At 41.2% G+C, this 21,048-nt stretch overlaps 1 protein-coding gene across 3 annotated transcripts in view; it reads left to right on the top strand.

The window, feature by feature from the left end:
• Positions 1-21,048, top strand: part of CRTAC1 (cartilage acidic protein 1) — a 1,115,778-nt gene that overhangs the window by 242,034 nt on the left and 852,696 nt on the right. For all 3 annotated transcript variants that reach the window (XM_077455715.1, XM_077455716.1, XM_077455717.1), the window contains exon 2: positions 6,602-6,801. In XM_077455715.1, the coding sequence (XP_077311841.1) occupies positions 6,602-6,801 (200 nt within the window). The remainder of the gene's footprint in view (positions 1-6,601; positions 6,802-21,048) is intronic.

Below are 21,048 nucleotides of genomic sequence, written 5' to 3' on the forward strand. Positions count from 1 at the left end.
TTTCACATTTATACATTTTCAAATTTATACATTTTCAAATTTATACATTTTCAAATTTATACATTTTCAAATTAACGAATTTTCAAATTAACGAATTTTCAAATTTATACATTTTTAAATGAACAAATATTCAAATTAACGAATATTCAAATTAACGAATATTCAAATTAACGAATTTTCAAATTTTCAAATTAACAAATTCACGAATGTACGAATTTTCAAATTTTCCAACTCTCAATTTTCGTGAAATGGGTTTTCGTTAATTCGGATCTTTCCGAATCTGTCAAAATTCGTTAAAGAACGTAATGAAACAAATTGCACATGTCTACTCTAATACAGGAGGTGTGTTTACTGGGCGGATCACAAGGAAAACAGGGGGAGAATCCTAAAAAAATTAAAAAAATAAAACAAATGCGGCCACCACATCTAATGATTGGTAAGCTGCAATATATTACATTTTGGTTTTTGGGTTTATTACCGCCTTAAATAAAATGAACGAAAACCAGTAAGTGTCTCCTTTGTTATTAGGCAGCATTGCTAAAAAAAAAAGTGATTATTTTTTGTTCATTTTTTTGGATAATAGATCTTCATCACTATTCTAATTTTATCAAGTATTTCACTCAAACGTTGAGCTTTGGATATAAAGGAAGGAACTCCCTCCATATTTCTCCACTTTTCTATAGCACAATGGCTTCTCCTCTGCATTGTCTATTATTTGAGCGCCGAGAATTCGGTGTCAGAACCGGTATCTGCGGTTTTGAATAATGATTGTCTTTGACGTACATGAAATACATTTCTGTGTATAGAGAAGATCTTTTTTTTTTTTTTTTTTTTATCCTTTGCTCTTTTATCTTCTTTATTTTTCTTTCTGTTTCTGCGTCCTTATTTAAAAAAAAAGAAATTAATCAATTTTATCCACTGTTGCATTTTATTTTAACTCCATGGGGAGAAACAAAAAAAAAAAATGTTTATCTCCTTCGTTGTTTAAAGATTTTTTTTTCCCTCATTAAAAAAAAAAAGAAAATCCATAATTTATCATTATCTACTGTATAATATCAGTGATATATGATTTATTTGTCTACATGCTTGCCTTTTTTAATCTTTAAACAATGAAAGAGATAAAAGTTTCTCAGAAAAAAAATAATAAATAAATAAATAATAAAACAAATAAATAAATAAAAACTCCATCATTTATCATTATCTACTGTATAATATCAGTGATATACGATTTACTTGTACTACATGCTTGCCTTTTTTAATCTTTAAACAACGAAGGTGATAAAAGTTTGTCAAAAAAATATAAAAAAAAATAAAATAATAATAAAAAAATAATAAAAATAAAAAATCTATCATATATCATTATCTACTGTATAATATCAGTGATATACGATTTATTTGTCTACATGCTTGCCTTTTTTTTAATCTTTCAACAACGAAGGAGATAAAAGTTTCTTAGAAAAAAATTAAAATAAATAAATAATAATTAAAAAGAAAATACTAAAAATAAAAAATCCATCATTTATCATTATCTACTGTACAATATCAGTGATATGTGATGTATTTGTCTACATGCTTGCCTTTTTTTAATCTTTAAACAATGAAGGAGATAAAAGTTTCTCAGAAAAAATAAATAAATATTAATAAAAAAGAAATAAATAAAAATAAAAACTCATTTATCATTACCTACTGTATAATATCAGTGATATACAATTTATTTGTCTTCATGCTTGCCTTTTTTTAATCTTTAAACAATGAAGGAGATAAAAGATAAAAGTTTCTCAGAAATAAATAAATAAATAATATTAAAAAAATTATAAAAATAAAAAATCCATAATTTTATCATTATGTACTGTATAATATCAGTGATATACAATTTATTTGTCTACATGCTTGCCTTTTTTAATCTTTAAACAATGAAAGAGATAGAAGTTTCTCAGAAAAAAATAATAAATAAATAAATAATAAAACAAAAAAATAAATAAAAACTCCATCATTTATCATTATCTACTGTATAATATCAGTGATATACGATTTACTTGTACTACATGCTTGCCTTTTTTAATCTTTAAACAACGAAGGTGATAAAAGTTTCTCAGAAAAATATAAAAAAATAAATAAATAATAATAAAAAAATAATAAAAATAAAAAAATCTATCATTATCTACTGTATAATATCAGTGATATACGATTTATTTGTCTACATGCTTGCCTTTTTTTAATCTTTCAACAACGAAGGAGATAAAAGTTTCTTAGAAAAAAATTAAAATAAATAATAATTAAAAAGAAAATACTAAAAATAAAAAATCCATCATTTATCATTATCTACTGTACAATATCAGTGATATATGATGTATTTGTCTACATGCTTGCCTTTTTTTAATCTTTAAACAATGAAGGAGATAAAAGTTTCTCAGAAAAAATAAATAAATATTAATAAAAAATAAATAAATAAAAATAAAAACTCAAACATTTATCATTACCTACTGTATAATATCAGTGATATACAATTTATTTGTCTTCATGCTTGCCTTTTTTTAATATTTAAACAATGAAGGAGATAAAAGATAAAAGTTTCTCAGAAATAAATAAATAAATAATATTAAAAAAATAATAAAAATAAAAAATCCATAATTTTATCATTATGTACTGTATAATATCAGTGATATACAATTTATTTGTCTACATGCTTGCCTTTTTTAACCTTTAAACAACAAAGAAGTTAACATTTTCTTAGAAAAAATAAATAAATAAATAAATAATAAAATAATAAAAATAAAAAATCCATCATTTATCATTATCTACTGTATAATATCAGTGATATATGATTTATTTGTCTACATGCTTGCCTTTTTTAGTCTTTAAACAATGAAGGAGATAAAAGTTTCTCAAAAAAAATACAAAATAAAAAATAAATTATAATAATAATAATAAAAAAAAAAAAAACATCATTTATCATTGTCTACAGTATAATATCAGTGATATATGATTTATTTGTCTACATGCTTGCCTTTTTTAATCTTTAAACAATGAAGGAGATAAAAGTTTCTCAGAAAAAAATAAAAATAAATAAATCACAATAAAAACAAAATAATAAAAATAAAAACTCCATCATTTATCATTATCTACTGTATAATATCAGTGATATAGGATTTATTTGTCTACATGCTTGCATTTTATTTTTATTTTTTCTTCTGTGAAATGAATAACTCCATTATAATTTTCATCAGCAATCTATTTGTATCTCCTGATTTCTATAATGACGTGAGTTCAGTCCATCGTTGTTTTTCACTATTATGAGATTTAACCACATAAAGTGTATTGGGACTTCATCTCCCCCTCGTATTAATAGGCTCGGAGCTTCTCTGTAATAACCTTGTGCCGAAAATGTACGTCTGTAGACTTTACTGAACATTTACAGACCAATAAAGAGAAAATAAAAGGGACGGTATATTTCCCCATAATGAAGACAGCCGCCGAAGATTTGTTTTTTTTCATTTACTTTACCATTAAATAGAGCACAGTGTGCACACAATTATATTATTCCCAATAAATTGTGCTAAATACATTGCCACTCTCTTATTTCTGTGTCTCCACTATTATTACCAAAAGGTCTCCTTCTACTAATACCCCCTAGATATAGTACCCCCCCCCGGATACTAATACCCCCCGATACAATAACTTCCAGATACTAATACCCCTGGATACTAATACCCCCTAGATACAATACTACCTAGATACAATGCCCCCTAGATATAGTACCCCCTGGATACTAACACCCCCTGGTTACTAATTCCCCCTAGATACAATACCCCCTGAATAAAATTCCCCCTAGATACAATGCCCCTAGATACAGTACCCCCGGTTACTAATACCCCCCTAGATACAATACCCCCTGAATACAATACCCCCTAGAAACAATGACCCCTAGATAAAATACCCCTGGATACTAATCCCCCCGGATACTAGTACCCTACAGATACAATAACTCCCAGATACTAATACCCCCTGGTTACCAATACCCCCTAGATACAATGCTCCTAGATACAGTACCCCCGGATACTAAATACCCCCTAGATACAGTACCCCTGAATACAATACCACCTAGATACAATGCCCCCTAGATACAGTACCTCCCAGATACTAATAACCCCTAGATACAATACCCCCTAGATACTAATACCCCCTAAATACAATGTCACCTACACACAATCTTATTCCCTTTTGTAATAAAATTCCTTGAATAATTTTATTCCTGACTGTTTATTACCAGTTACCTATGCGGTACCATCTGTCCAAACACAGCCTCTCTTTCCCTCTGTCTACCTACAATACACCCTGGATACTAATACCCCCTGGATATTAATACCCCTGGATACAATGCCCCCTGGATACTAATACCCCCAAATACTAATACCCCTAGATACAATACCCTTAGATATAAATACCCCCCGGATACTAATACCCCCAAATACTAATACCCCCTAGATACATTATCCCCTGGATACAATGCCCCCTGAATACAATTCCCCCTGAATACAATGCCCTAGATACAATTCCCCCTGAATACTAATACCCCCTGGATGCTAAAACCCCCTAGATACAAGCCCGTCTAAATACTACTACCCTGGCCACCTAATGCGAAGAGAGGACTCATTGGAAAAGACCCTGATGCTGGGAAACCTGTAAGGAAAAAGGAGAAGAGGATAACAGAAAAAAGATGGATAGATGGCTGTGAAAGTTTGACCATAAGGAAGGCTGAACGCCGAAGAATTGTTGCTTTTGAACTATAGTGTTGGAGAAGACTCTTGAAAGTCCCTTGGAGGTCAAGAAGATCAAGCCAGTCTATCTCGAAGGAAATCAACCCTGAATATTCACTGGAAGGACAGATCCTAAAGCACGAAAGTCGAGTACTTTGGCCACCTGATGCGAAGAGAGGACTCATTGGAAAAGACCCTGATGCTGGGAAACCTGTAAGGAAAAAGGAGAAGAGGACAACAGAAAAAAAGATGGATAGATGGCTGTGAAAGTTTGACCATAAGGAAGGCTGAACGCCGAAGAATTGTTGCTTTTGAACTATGGTGTTGGAGAAGACTCTTGAAAGTAACTTGGAGGTCAAGAAGATCAAGCCAGTCTATCTCGAAGGAAATCAACCCTGAATATTCACTGGAAGGACAGATTCTGAAGCATAAAAGTCGAGTACTTTGGCCACCTAATGCGAAGAGAGGACTCATTGGAAAAGACCCTGATGCTGGGAAACCTGTAAGGAAAAAGGAGAAGAGGATAACAGAAAAAAAGATGGATAGATGGCTGTGAAAGTTTGACCATAAGGAAGGCTGAACGCCGAAGAATTGTTGCTTTTGAACTATGGTGTTGGAGAAGACTCTTGAAAGTAACTTGGAGGTCAAGAAGATCAAGCCAGTCTATCTCGAAGGAAATCAACCCTGAATATTCACTGGAAGGACAGATCCTGAAGCACGAAAGTCGAGTACTTTGGCCACCTGATGCGAAGAGAGGACTCATTGGAAAAGACCCTGATGCTGGGAAACATGGACGGAAAAAGGAGAAGAGGATAACAGAAAACAAGATGGATAGATGGCATCATCGAAAAACAATGAACATGAAGTTAAGCAAGCTGGCGGGATGCAGTGGAGGACCGAAAAGCCCTTGGGTCCATGAGGTGACTGTCAGGGACATGGCTGTCACGGTGCTGGCAATTCCCGCCCAGAACACTCATGGACGCCCACGGAGGGTCTCAAGACGTGCACGAGCATGCGCCACGCATCAGCGCACATTGGCGCATACCGGTGCGCATCGGTACAATGATCATCGGCGCTAGTGGCCCTATTTAAGCCAGCCTGTAACCACAGGACATCACTGGATTATCTCCTCAACTCCCATGTGTACCTTGACCTTGCTTCCTGATCTGGGATACCCGCTGTGACCCGGCTTGCCTTGACCTTGCTTCCTGATCTGGGATACCCGTTGTGACCCGGCTTGCCTTGACCTTGCTTCCTGATCTCCTAGCCTGACCCCTTTGGCCTGCTCCTGGACTCTGCTTCTGCTTCCTGATCTCCCGGCTTGACCTTCGGCTTGTAACTGGACCCTGCCTGTGTTTGACCTTGGCTCGCCCCTGTGTATTCTCTGGACTGGTCTATCTGTGTATGACCCCTGGCCTGGCTCTTGGTTTCTCCATTCATCTCGTCTTCACAATCCTATCCCGATCGTATGCTAATCAGTTCGTTTTGAATACTTGGGCGCAATCCGCCTAATTATATAGTTACTATGTATTTATATTACAAAATGTGTACTATGCACGTTCATAATAACATCATAGAACATGAATGAGTTCATTGTAGCTTTTGTAGAGTATCGGGTTCCGTAGTCACACCTAAACACAAGGGTTAAATAAAGAGGAAGTTCAGTTTTTACCCCGGTGTGTTTTCCTTTGACATTCTCTCAGATGTTGCAAAAAAAAGGAATCTTTTATTGTTTGATGTGCTCAATAAAACCAGTTTACAAGAACCGCTTTGATTGTTACATAAATTGGACGATGCCCTCAGAGCCAAGAAGTTCCTAACCATATTGTATGTTTTACTTCCAGATGTCAAGGATGATGCTCCTGGTCTTGCTGCTTTCCATTGTTCTGTACTGTGGGGGCGCTCAGCGCTCGGAGCCCATGTTCACGGCTGTCACCGCCACCGCGCTACCGCCAGATTACGAAAACAACCCGACGCAGCTGAACTACGGGGTGGCCATCACTGATGTGGACAATGATGGAGACTTTGAAATTGTAGTCGCTGGGTAAGTGCCATTCAGAGCCTTTTATAATATATATCTATATATATATATATATATATATATATATATATACTAAATGTAGTATTTTTTTTTTAATCAAATAATATTTTTTATTGCCTTTTAGTATTTTTTTTTCTTTACAAGACATAAAATCAAAGTAAGAAAGAAGGGGGGGGGGGGGGGGGGAGGTCTAAGCAAAGACATACGAAAAACATGTACAGAAATAACATAGAGCTACCAGTATGGCAGTGCATTCATATTATCCTCCATAGACTGGCATACAAATAAAAATATCATTGCTGGGACACAAGATTTCTGCCCATCTAGATCAGGGGTCTCCAAACTTTCTAAACAAAGGGCCAGTTTACTGTCCTTCAGATTTGGGGGAGGGTGGGGGGGGGGGGCTGGACTAGGGCCAGTGGGAGTAGAAAATGTTCTGGCATCCAGTGAGAGTAAACAGTGCCCTATCTTTGGTGACTGTGTGAAGACTAGTGCCCCATCTATAATGTCAGCAGAAGGAATAGTGCCCCATCATTGGTATCAGTGGGAGGAATAGTGCCCCATTATTGGTGTCAGTGGGAGGAATAGTGCCCCCTCATTGGTGTCAGTGGGAGGAATAGTGCCCCATTATTGGTGTCAGTGGGAGGAATAGTGCCCCATCATTAGTGTCAGTGGGAGGTATAGTGCCCCATCATTGGTGTCAGTGGTAGGAATAGTGCCCCATCATTGATGTCAGTGGGAGGAATAGTGCCCTATCATTGGTATCAGTGGGAGGAATAGTGCCCCATTGTTGATGTCAATGGAAGCATAAGTGCCCCATCACTTGTATCAGTGGGAGGAATAGTGCCCCATCATTGGTATCAGTGGGAGGAATAGTGCCCCATTGTTGATGTCATTGGAAGTATAAGTGCCCACATCACTTGTATCAGTGGGAGGAATAGTGCCCCATTGTTGATGTCATTGGAAGTATAAGTGCCCCATCACTTGTATCAGTGGGAGGAATAGTGTCCCATCATTGGTATCAGTGGGAGGAATAGTGCTCCATCATTGGTATCAGTGGGAGGAATAGTGCCCCATCATTGATGTCAGTGGGAGGAATAGTGCCCCATCATTGATGTCAGTGGGAGGAATAGTGTCCCATCATTGGTGTCAGTGGGAGGAATAGTGCCCCATCATTGGTGTCAGTGGGAAGAATAGTGCCCCATCATTGGTGTCAGTGAGAAGAATAGTGCCCCATCATTGGTATCAGTGGGATGAATAGTGCCCCATCATTGGTGTCAGTGGGAAGAATAGTGCCCCATCATTGGTGTCAGTGAGAAGAATAGTGCCCCATCATTGATGTCAGTGGGAGGAGTAGTGCCCCATCATTGGTATCAGTGGGAGGAGTAGTGTCCCATCATTGGTTGGTATCAGTGGGAGAAGTAGTGCCCCATTGTTGATGTCAGTGGGAGGAATAGTGTCCCATCATTGGTGCCAGTGGCAGGAATAGTGCCCCATCAGTGATATTAGTGGGAGGAATAGTGCCCCATCATTGATATCAGTGGAAGCATAAGTGCCCCATCCCTTGTATCAGTGGGAGGAATAGTCCCCCATCGTTGTTGTAAATGGAAAGAATTCTGCCCTGTCGTTGGTGTCAGTGGGGGGTTTTCTTTGGTTTTGAGGGGGGGTGGGTCATACATTTTCTACCCACCTGATCCAGTTGAGACAGTAAGCACAAAAAGCCTTCAAGGTATAGTTTGATAAAAGTTCCTTAAGACCATTAGTAAATCAAAGGGGTGTATAATTAGCATACTGCTGGCATTGGTGACTGTCACAACTATCATTTTCCCCCGTTGGGAGCATCCTATGTGTGCGAGCGTTCTACCTACCTTATGACCTCCTGCCCAGAAATTGTTTTTTTTTTGTAAAAATTGTTTTACATGCTCTCTGTGTCCAATATGGCTTAACCAAGTAGACTTTGTAACATGGTTTGGATTAGAATCACAAGTAGATTTTGCAGCGAGAACCAATCAGTAGACATGGGCGCCGTCAATAAATTTGTTTCGTTCTGTTCCGTTTCGATTCGTATTAAAATTAATTCGTACTTTGTATTTCGTGTCCGAAATTCCGTTCCGTTTTGTACAAAATACGAATTGTCGTTAGGTTCGTTAACGTGTACGAACGTTCTTTACGATGAATTTAAAGGCAAAAATATACCTCAATATGACAGTCGATGCTGATGGAAGAAGTTTGATTTTTATCCGAAATACGAAATTCCGTTGAAGAATTTCCTATCCGAAATCCGAAGTTTCATTAGATGAGAAAGAGAAGCGGATTGTCTGCCATGCACCGCTGGTCCAGTTTGCGCCTGCTCCTCCTGGGGCTGCTTATTATGAGGGGCTCCCACCATCCCTGTGCTGTGCTGACTTCCTCCTGGGGCTGCTTATTATGAGGGGCTCCCACCATCCCTGTGCTATGCTGACTTCCTCCTGGGGCTGCTTATTATGAGGGGCTCCCACCATCCCTGTGCTGTGCTGATTTCCTCCTGGGGCTGCTTATTATGAGGGGCTCCCACCATCCCTGTGCTGTGCTGACTTCCTCCTGGGGCTGCTTATTATGAGGGGCTCCCACCATCCCTGTGCTGTGCTGACTTCCTCCTGGGGCTGCTTATTATGAGGGGCTCCCACCATCACTGTGCTGTGCTGACTTCCTCCTGGGGCTGCTTATTATGAGGGTCTCCCACCATCCCTGTGCTGTGCTGACTTCCTCCTGGGGCTGCTTATTATGAGGGGCTCCCACCATCGCTGTGCTGTGCTGACTTCCTCCTGGGGCTGCTTATTATGAGGGTCTCCCACCATCCCTGTGCTGTGCTGACTTCCTCCTGGGGCTGCTTATTATGACGGGCTCCCACCATCCCTGTGCTATGCTGACTTCCTCCTGGGGCTATACCTCTGCTGTGCTCATTATGAGGGGCTCCCACCATCCCTGTGCTATGCTGACTTCCTCCTGGGGCTGCTTATTATGAGGGGCTCCCACCATGCCTGTGCTGTGCTGACTTCCTCCTGGGGCTGCTTATTATGAGGGGCTCCCACCATCCCTGTGATATGCTGACTTCCTCCTGGGGCTGTACCTCTGCTGTGCATATTATGAGGGGCTCCCACCATCCCTGTGCTGACATAAGCATAATGACGACAACTGATCCGAAATCCGAAATTCGTAAACAAAAGTTCGTATTGCGTACAGAATTCGGATGCACTGCAATTCTTTTTTTTTCGGATCCTCCCGAACGTACAAATTTTGGGAAATTCGTACGAATTTGAGATTCGTACGAAACGAATCGCACATGTCTACCAATCAGTGGACCTCTTCATCCCTTCTCCTACTGCTTTTTGATGCTTACCTTCTTTATGAGAATACCCCTCTTAAAGTACGCCATCAAAATTCCCATGTAGCAGGAGTCTACAATCTAGTTTAAAAAAAGGAATTTGGGATTAGATATGGATATGGCAATTAATCAGGCTTGACCAAGTAAGATTCACTGCCCAATTTTTCACAGGCTGTCCCCATGCAGCCTTGAATGGTCACCCCTGGGGTTTGATGGTCAGAGATGTTCCTTGCTTCTATGTTCTCAGATCTTACCTAAGGGACTTGCCCCCCCCCCCCCCCAAAGCTAAATCCATCCTAGATAATAGGTTAAGTTTTATAAAATAATAAGCATATTCCTTAGAAGTAGGATGTAACATATGTCAAAACAGGCATAGGGAGTATATTGGATGAGTTTGATGAGATCATGGAAAACTCATGTTCCTCATAATTAAGCCCTGTTGTGGGTGAAACATATTGGGGACATGGCTTTAGGTGGGAGTGAGCAGTATGCTGCCAATGCACTTGACTAATGCATTCCAGATATCCTTCCTTCCAACATACTGCCTCCCCGTCCTTTAATACCCCCCCCCCCCTTTATTTTACCATTCTATTAACCTTTACCTTAAAATAAATAGGCAACACAAGAGTATTTTGGAGTGTAACCGGCCATAGCAGCCTTTTATTAACCAATATCTTTTTAACCAATATAAAATGAACCTCATTAACATATGTACAATATTCTCCCAACAGTAGTTTTCTCCCAGCCGATTGGTCTTTGACTGCACCCGATTTGTTACCTTTCCACTCAAACACTTTTCCACCAGTACACTGCACGACCAACTTTACCATAACCGGCCTCCGGCCGTTTATCAGCCCGGAGACAACCCCCTTTCCCGCAGTGCAACCCTTTCCTTATGCCAGCCTACCCTTCCACTGGGATACACCAAAAAGGGGGGCACATACCACCTATGAGCCCCCTCACCCCCACCCCCCACCATTCTATCACATCAGTTCACTTGCCACCATCAACGACCAAAAGACCCCCGCTGCAACACTGCTATGACGACCCGATCTCCCGAAACCTGCAAAGAGAAAAAAACACAACAGAACACAGAAAACAACACAAAAACCCTAACAATGGGGAGGGTGGGTGGGAAACTTCCTCTCTCTTTGTTCTCCCCCACTCTGCTCCCGTTCCTAGCCACACCTCCCTATTTATTTAGCTCTTCCTCCTAACCAACACCACCCCTGCTTGCTCCCCTCTTAGCCCTTGTACACATGGTCAGACATTCTGCCAACCAGAATTTTGTCCGACGGATTGTTGCATACACACGGTCGGACCAAGTTGTCGGAAAATCCAATCGTTCAGAACGTGATGACGTTATTTCGTTACGACGGGACTACGTTCACGCTAGTAGCCAATAGCTTTGATGTAGGAATTTGATCTGAGCATGCGTGGCACTTTGTCTGATCGGAATTCTCTAGACATGATCGGAGTATGTCCAATCGGACCAGTTTGTCGGAAAATATTTCCAACAAGTTGGAAAATTGGGTCCGACGGATATTCCGACGGAAACAGTCCGATGCAGACCACACACAGTCGGATTATCCGACAAAACGGTCTGATAGGACACATTCCGATGGAATCTCCGACCGTGTGTACAAGGGCTAACACTAGCTCCTTTCCAACTTAACCCCTTCTCACTCCCTGTCAACATTTGTCATGCCCGGCCCTCCATTAGTCCCTGCTCTCCTATTCTGGGCCTCTCTAAACCTTGATTTTAGCCAAACTTCTTTGAAGTGTAGGGTTTAAGGTTGCAGTTTGACTCGTCGGGCCGATAGGGGGAATGGTCAGGGATGTTCCTTGCCTCTATGTCCACAGGTCTTACCTAAGGAACTGCCCCCCAAAAGCTGGATCCATTCTTGATGATGAGCTATGCAATTATAGAATAAGTATACTCTTTAGCAGCAGTAGGATGTAACATATGCCAGAGGTCAAAAAAAAAAAAAAAACCCAGTCTGTCACACAATTTACCCAACGAGGTCAATGCACCCAACATTACGTTGCCAGCAGGAAAATATTGCCCAATTTAGAATATTGTTGAAATTACCCACCGCCAGAAAGGATATAAACAGTTTATCGGCCAGGAATTGCACCAAGTACTTGATGAGTGGCATGGTTATGCAATAGAGTTGGTCTGCTGACCTGTCTCCATGTGTTCATCTCTAGAGACCAGCCGACCCTCACCTGACTGCTTTTGTAATCCATCCTCTGGCATGGCTCCACCCTAGCTCCTATCAGAGAACTTTATATTAACCTGTGCACTGCAGGCCAGCCCTGCTGATCAACCATTGTGTATTCCTTTGTGTGTTTAGCTTCCTGTTACCTGCCGTGTGCTCTTCTGTTGTTCCGTTACCGACTTTGGCGTGTCTTTGACTATCCCTGTTTGCCTATGATCCTGACCTTTTGGCGTGTCCCTGACTATTCCTGTCTGCTTGTGGCCCTGACCTTGGCTTTGTCCCTCACCATCCCTATCCTCCTGTTGCCTACTGTGGGTGCGAGCTGGGGGACCCTGGGGGTCGCGACCTGGAGCCAGTTGCAGCCAAGTCCATCCTCACCACTCGAGGCTCTGGTGAACACCTGCTGGCTCTTAGACTCCACGCCCCAGGGAATCTTACGCTCTAACCCCCGGTGGGACCTGTCTCCCATCCGCAGCAGTCAGCCGTAGGGTCCACAACCTTGCGGTGCACTCCTGATCCCTACGGTGTGCATCTGTCACCTCGCCTCAAGGTGACCTGACAATGAGTTCATGGGAAAAAAATCACGTTCCCCATGGTTAAGCCCTGTTGTAGGTGAAACAGATTAGGGACTTGGCTGTGGTCGGGAGTTAGCAGCATGCTGTTATCGCAATAAACCTTGTCTGGATCTGAACGTCTTTGGTATGCGCCTGTAATTTGGATGGTGGGTTACAGTGGAGCAAGAGCAGACTCCAGGGCCTTGGAAACCCAGCTGATTGCAGGAATTCAAGGAGGATACAGGGCTGGCCTGTGAGTGGTAAAAGTGGTTGGGTTGGCCTAAGAACTTGATGACCTCACTGAAGGAGGACGGATGTAAATATTAGAAATTTGCACGAGGGAAACATTTGTTTCGGTTGGTTATAGGTAAATTTTAAATTTTACATATTTTTTCATCAATCACAATGACATGCTTCATGCCCCACCTCCATTTTCCATTATTTCACTTTTAGCTCCTTTAGCTCACACTGAGGCACTTGAAAAACTGGCCACAAAACGGCGGGAAAATTTTGCAGCGCTTCGGAGGTGCTTTTCTGATGGTCACGTGACTAAAAGAGAACGATTTTGAAGGGCTTTTAACCTCTTGCGGACCAGCCGCCCTGCAGTTTTACTGTGGCAGGTTGGCTCCGCTGCGCAAAATCACTTTATTTGTACGTGATCTCGCGAGGCTTGGATAGCAGGTACGCCGCGAGTTCCGTAAATCCCGCCCGCGGGTCCCGCGGACTCGATGTCCGCGGGGATACCCACGATCATCCCATGGAGAGGAAGAATGGGAAAAGTGCTGATGTAAACAAGCATCTCCCCGTTCTGCCTAGTGACAGAACATTGATCACCGCCCCCCCTGTGATCGGTAGCGGTGATCAGGGCCGCTGATAAGGCAGTACAACCAGCCCTCCTGTACTGGGCTCAGCAGGGCTGCTGATAAGGCAGTACAACCAGCCCTCCTGTACTGGGCCCAGCAGGGCCGCTGATAAGGCAGTACAACCAGCCCTCCTGTACTGGGCCCAGCAGGGCCGCTGATAAGGCAGTACAACCAGCCCTCCTGTACTGGGCCCAGACCTCATCAGTTCAAAAGGGAGGCCCGGGCACCAGCCGAGCAGGAGGCCTAGCTGTGCTGCCTTATTGCTGACACTTGTGAATCTTATGCAGTGCTGCCGGCTTCTACTTTTCTTCCTCTGGTTGCACTGCAGGAGGATGGATTCTAGTTGCTGTGCCCCCTTCCCCCTGCTGCCTGGGACCCCTGTATGCCCCTTTCCTCCGCAGTGCTGGCATTTTCTCTCCTCTCTCTTGCTGGCAGCTGTTGAGGGTGCCCAGTTATTTCAGGATGGTGTTCATTCTGAATGAACACACCAACCTACATGAACAGAGAGAGCGATCGGTACCTATCGCTCACTGAGGGAGTGCATATATTGCCTCAGTGCTGCTATTCACTTGAATAGGTTTTGTTCAATGGCGGGAATCATTTCTGCCATGGCTGTAAATCCCACTATTGCGGGCATCGCATTTTAGCAAAAATAACATTTGATCATTTCGGAGGAGGGGGGGGGGGGCCCTGTCAGGTAGGCTGTAGGGGGCCCTGTGATTTCTATCAGCAGCCGTGGCGTAGATCAGTGTCTTGGCACACATAGCCCCTTCCCCCCCCCCACAGTTAGAATCGCTCCCTAGGACACACTTAACCCCTGCAGTGCCCCTTCCTGGTTAACCCCTTCAATTCCACTCACAATTCCACAGTAATCAGTGCATTTTTAATCGCACTGATCGCTGTATACATGTGAATGGTCTCAAAATAGCGCCAAATATGTCCAATCTGTCCGCCATAATGACGCAGTCACAATAAAAATCGCTGATTACTAGTAAAAAAAAATATATTAATAAAAATGCCATAAAACTATCCCCTATTTTGTAGACGCTATAACTTTTGCGCAAACCAATCAATAAACGCTTATTGTGATTTTTTTTTACCAAAAATATGTAGAAGAATACGTATCAGCCTAAACTGAGGGGAAAAAAAATGTTATATATATTTTTGGAGGATATTTATTATAGCAAAAAGTTAAAAAAGAATGCATTTTTTTTCCAAAATTGTTGTTCTCTTTTTTTGTTTATAGCGCAAAAAATAAAAGGAAAAAAAAGGACGTCATTTTTGTTTGGGAGCCATGTTGCACAACTGCGCAATTGTCAGTTAAAGCGACGCAGCGCCGAATCTCAAAAAAGTGCTCTGGTCTTTGGCCAGCCAGATGCTTCGGGGGTTGAGGTGGTCAAAGCGCTTTGAAGGTGCTTTTCCGGCGCTTCCCATTCATTTTAATGTAGAGGGGTGATTTTAAGGTGCTTTTTTTTTTTTTAGCACTTCAAACATGCTCCAAAGATGCTACTTGCAGGAGTTTTTTTCACCGCCCCGCCAGCGCACTGCCCCAGTGTGAAAGCATTAATTGATTTTAATGTAAATTGGTTTTCGCTGGCTTTTCAGGTGCTTTTTTTTTTTAGCGTGAAAGCGCCTGAAAAGCGCCTCAGTGTGAAAGGAGTCTTATACCTTAATGTATCTATTGCAATATCTTTCCAATTAGAATTCAAACTAATGCCACGTACACACGATCGGAATTTTGGTCGGAAAAATCTCTGATGGTTTTCGAGGGGATTTCGCTCAAGCTGTCTTGCCTACACACGGTCACACCAAATTCCGACCGTCAAGAGCGCAGTGACGTACAACATGTACGGCGAGACTAGAAAAAGGAAGTTCAATACCCAGTAGCCAATAGCTTCCGTCTCGTAGTTGAATCTGAGCATGCATCTTAATTTTGCGCGTCGTAAAATTGCATTAGACGCGATCGGAATTTCCGCTAGAAACTTTTTCCATCTGAAAAATTGAGAACCTGCTCTCAAATTTTTGCTGGCGGGAATTCGGCCAGCTAAAGTCCGATGGAGCGTACACACGGTCGCATTTTCCAATGAAAAGCTCTCATCTGTCTTTTGCTGGCTGAAATTCCGATTGTGTGTACTCCGCGTACACATGATTGGTGCAAGGTCCGTAACACAATAGTAACCAATTTCAATTAATCTGAAATAAATTAAAATGAAACAAATTATCTGAGTTTGAAAAAAAAAAATGTATTTGAATTTACTGTAAAATTTTAATTTGAAACATCTGAATTTAAATATACCATAAAATACAAATTAAAAAAATGTATTTGAATTTACTGTAAAATTTTAATTTGAAACGTATGCGGAATACGTTTAAAATTAAAATTTTACAGTAAATTCAAATACATTTTTTTTAATTTGTATTTTATGGTATATTTAAATTCAGATTCATTTTAATATTCATATTCAAACTAATTTTTTTTTCGAACTCAGATAATTAGTTTCATTTTAATTTATTTTAGATTAATTGAAATTGGTTACTATTGCGTTACGGAAAATTCGGATACATCTAAATCTCCGATAATTTTGTCTAGTAAATATTAGCCGAAAGCAAAAAACAGGGCAATGAATGACGAAGAATCTGCCCTTTTTGCCAGAAAACTTAATGAATATTAAAAATAAATATATGGAATATAATGGAAGTGGAGATGACGGAATATATACACAAATGTGAGAGACACGTCAGCTTAGCAATCACAGGCTTCATTAACTCTATGCAACGGCCGCCTAATATTTATTCCTTTTGCTGAGATTTCGTTTTTGCTGTGACTATTCTAGACCTTGCACCTTGAAGGTACATAAACAGTCATGTTGTTAAGGGTTTAACTTTGGCATTTGGACAAGTAATGGAAGTGCTTACTATTATTTTATGCTTTTTTGCGTGAAGGTTACCGCTAAGTGTTTAATGTTCTTGGCAGCTAAACAATGGTTCTTCTTTTTTTTTTTTTTTTTTTTTTTTTTTGCATTGCTGTTCTATTTTATTGTAAAATGTATCTGAATCAAACCGATCAAGGGGATTTCTATTGTATTATATGTACATGTGTTCACCTTGTTCATATACATGTCAGTGTAAATGTCTTAAAGATACTCCAAGGTTAGCAATTATTTGGTATTTTATATATATTTATTTTTATACGGCAGCTTCACCTTTTCCTTCTCCTTTTTTATGTGAATTACAGGACATATTGTGACATTTTCCACCGAGATACCTGCCATTGTTGCCGTACTTCCTGTGGATTTTAATAAAGGTGTTATTACAGGTCATCTTGAACACACGAGATTAATTAAAAGTACTTCTTTTTTTTTTTAATCAAGCGCCGCTGTTGTTGATAATCTTCCTCAACGTTTGTCCTCCTTGAAGCCATAATTAACTTTGCTGCAGTGCATTTAATATGTGTGTATGGGGGGGGGGGGGGGGGTCTTTAATTATTTGTCGTATAGTGATGACAGCTGAAATCACATGAATCTATAATGAGCTTAGTACAGAGGGTATTAACATGGAATTAAAGGGATTGTGGATGCTGAAGGAACATTGTTGAGTTTTGGAAATGGCATGTACCTGGTTGGAGAGCGATGTGGCCCGGAGGGCTTTCTGGTCCAAAATACGGTGACAGGCGGGCACAAGGCACAAAGTAGCATGGGTGCAAGGGATTCAGGTGGTTGATTGTTGCCCATGGAGTTGGTCAACAAGGGTGGTATCCAAGCTCAGATATCCCGTGAGGAACTATGGTTGACTTGCTGTATGCCCATGGTAAGAAAGTACAGGGAAGGGCCCGTAGGGCAGGTCTGGAAAGCAACAGTGCTTAGATCATGTATAGGTGGGTAGAAGAAAATTGTTATCTTCGAGCCAAGACAAGGTCATAGATAGGTAGACAACCAGGATGAGAGATGTAGTGTGGAGCCAAGCCAGGGTTGTACACAAGTAGACAACCAGGATGAGAGATGTAGTCTGGATCCAAGCCAAGGTCATACTCAGGTAGACAACAAGGATAAGAACCGTAGTCTGGAGCCAAGCTGAGGTCATACTTAGGTAGACAACAAGTATGAGAAACGTAGTCTGGAGCAAAGTCCAAGTCATATACAGGTAGACAACAAGGATGAGAAACGTAGTCTGCATCCAAGCTGAGGTCATACTCAGGTAGACAACAAGGATGAGAGATGTAGTCTGGAGCCAAGCCGAGGTCATACTCAGGTAGACAACAAGGATGAGAAACGTAGTCTGGAGCCAAGCTGAGGTCATACTCAGGTAGACAACAAGGATGAGAAACGTAATCTGGAGCAAAGTCCAAGTCATACACAGGTAGACAACCAGGATGAGAGACGTAGTCTAGAGCAAAGACAGGGTCATACACAGGTAGACAACAAGGATGAGAAACGTAGTCTGGATCCAAGCTGAGGTCATACTCAGGTAGACAACAAGGATGAGAGATGTAGTCTGGAGCCAAGCCGAGGTCATACTCAGGTAGACAACAAGGATGAGAAACGTAGTCTGGAGCCAAGCTGAGGTCATACTCAGGTAGACAACAAGTATGAGAAACGTAGTCTGGAGCCAAGCTGAGGTCATACTCAGGTAGACAACAAGTATGAGAAACGTAGTCTGGAGCCAAGCTGAGGTCATACTCAGGTAGACAACAAGGATGAGAAATGTAGTCTGGAGCAAAGTCCAAGTCATACACAGGTAGACAACCAGGATGAGAGACGTAGTCTAGAGCAAAGACAGGGTCATACACAGGTAGACAACCAGGATGAGAGACCTAATCTGAATTTAAGTTAATAACCATACAACTTACATTAGTAGAAACTGTAATATTGACTAGTGGTGGGCTAGTTGCATAGGGGACCACATTGTGAATATTTCAAGACTTGCAGATATCACTTTTTACATATGGCCTTTTGAGGTACCCAGGACTACGCCAATGTATCAAGAAAATTAAATACATTTACCAGATTATTGTGCTCTCTCCAGCTAATATCTTACTCCTTCTCCATAACAATAGCTGTCTATATCTCCACTATCATTCATTACCAATCTTTGTCTTTCTTTGCTACGTTTACACTCAATTCCAACCTGCAACCACTTGTTACCAATCTTTGGCTTGTTTACTGACTATGCTACTGCTTGATCCCTACCTGCTATATCTGCTACTGGACCCCGGCTTGCTCACCTCCTGGTGGGGCAATCCTGAGGACTGAGACCTGGTACAAACACTCAGCAAAAACCCCTCTCCACCATCAGGAGTTCTGGTAAATAACGGTTAGTGCTTCAACCCCCGCACCACGGGTGAGCTTGTGTCATCTGCCAGGGTGACCTGTTGGTATACTTATCTTGCTGGTCAATGGGAGCCTCTCTGCTGCTATAGCTACTGGCCTCTGGGCCTGACTCTTGACCATGACACTTCAATTCGCATTGTTCTTTTGAGCTTGTGAGATCTTTTATAGGCTTGCTCTGTGTAAAAAAAAAAAAAAAATGATCATGCGGTAGGGACCTTTCCGATCATGTGACCGTTGTAACAGGCAATCGCAAAGGTCATATGACCTGAATGCCTGACTTCACCTCCCGGGTTTTAGAACTTTTAAAGAGCTGGGAAGTGGTTGGTGGGAAGGGATTAAAGTGTATGTGTAGATTTTATGTAACGTTTATTCAGATAAATGTTTGTAATTTTCCAAAACTTTTTTGTAGTCCGTGGATCAATTTATATGCAGAATTGGTACCTGCAAAACTATCCTTTTGAGTTAACCCACTTAAATTTTATACAACATTTAAGCCCCGATAGTCGGGGGAGTATTTGAACCCTCAATCCCCCAAAACACATTGGCTGTTTTTTTTTATCCAATAAAATTTTATTTAAAAAAAACATAAATCAGTTACAATAATAGAGATGTCATACATTTCTCCAAGTAACATAAAATGTACATAATGAAAGATCCAAGCCAGTACATATTATAGGCAAGTCACATCCATTTATCGTTAATTAAGACAAAAAAAAATCTCCAAGCAAAAGGTAGGAAGTGCAGTCAGGGAAGAAGTGTTAAACATTTTGAGTCAACCATATCAGGATGGACCCAAGGTAGGTGTATCCCAATAGTAATGTAGCTGGGGCCAACTCGTGGAGCATGTTTCAATGGCAGTTCCTACCGAACCAAGCCGATGGGTACTTATGTTCCATAACAAATCTGCTTAAACATGTAAAAGAGTAGGCTTGGATACCTTAATTTGGGCATCCAGAAAATAACCAGTGGGTTGTGGTACATATAAAGGACAGGAGGGGGTGTAGGGGGGGGAAGAGTCGGGTTAGTAGATTGGGGGGGGGAGGGGGGGTCATGGGAGTGAAAATAAGGAGGGGGGGAAACTGAAAAGAGGTAAAGGGGACGAATAGTGTCTCTTCGGTCTCCGCTCTGCAATACGCGAGATCTGCCTATTATCGCTTCTGAAGGGCTAGGGTGGGGAAAGAGCTCTTTGTGAAATCCATTGGTGGAAGATAGGGAGCCAGATGTGATCTCTCAGACCCATCCCTCGGGAAGGGATGGGAGAACCCCGTCACCTAGAGAACAGGGGTAAATGCCGGGTCCGTTCTCCCGACGGACGTTCATACCGCATTACGTGTAGTCGCATATTCGCGCATCAAGTTCCGATAGCTGTCAGTGGTAAGGAAGTGTTTCCAGCAGGCCCAGGTCTTGGAAAATTTAACTGTGGAGTCCTGAGCTATAGCAATGAGCTCCTCCATTTCTGCTATTCTATTAACTTGCTTGAGCCATTCTGAGATTGTTGGGGGGTGAGGTGAAGCCCAGTACACACACATTGGTTGTTTTATCCCCCCCGCCTGAGTATGAACCGCTTACAATTGGATTCTATGGTCATCGGTTTGGTGCTCCTATTACTAGTATTAGTATAGGTTATTAACAATTGCAGTTGTAGCTAAGGTATTAAAAGAAATATTACCTTAGCTTATCGTGTCTTCTGATATCTCGATCAGTTTTACCGTCTTTTGTTGAAGTCCTCGTTGAGAAGGAATATTTCCATACAATAGATGATGGGAAGTTCACTAGAAAACGTCTCTGAGACTCAGTGGTGAGACCCTCGCCTACTGAGTTCCCAGGTCTGATGGCCCGCTGTTACCTTTTATGATGACGTCTGACTTAGCTTTTTGATTTAATCTTTTATTCTATATGACCGAGATTGAAGCTGGAGGA

This window comes from Lithobates pipiens, unplaced genomic scaffold (genome assembly GCF_037356315.1).
Source record: "Lithobates pipiens isolate NorthernLeopardFrog02 unplaced genomic scaffold, aLitPip1_a1.2 Scaffold_25, whole genome shotgun sequence".
In the NCBI taxonomy this organism is placed as follows: Eukaryota; Metazoa; Chordata; class Amphibia; order Anura; family Ranidae; genus Lithobates; species Lithobates pipiens.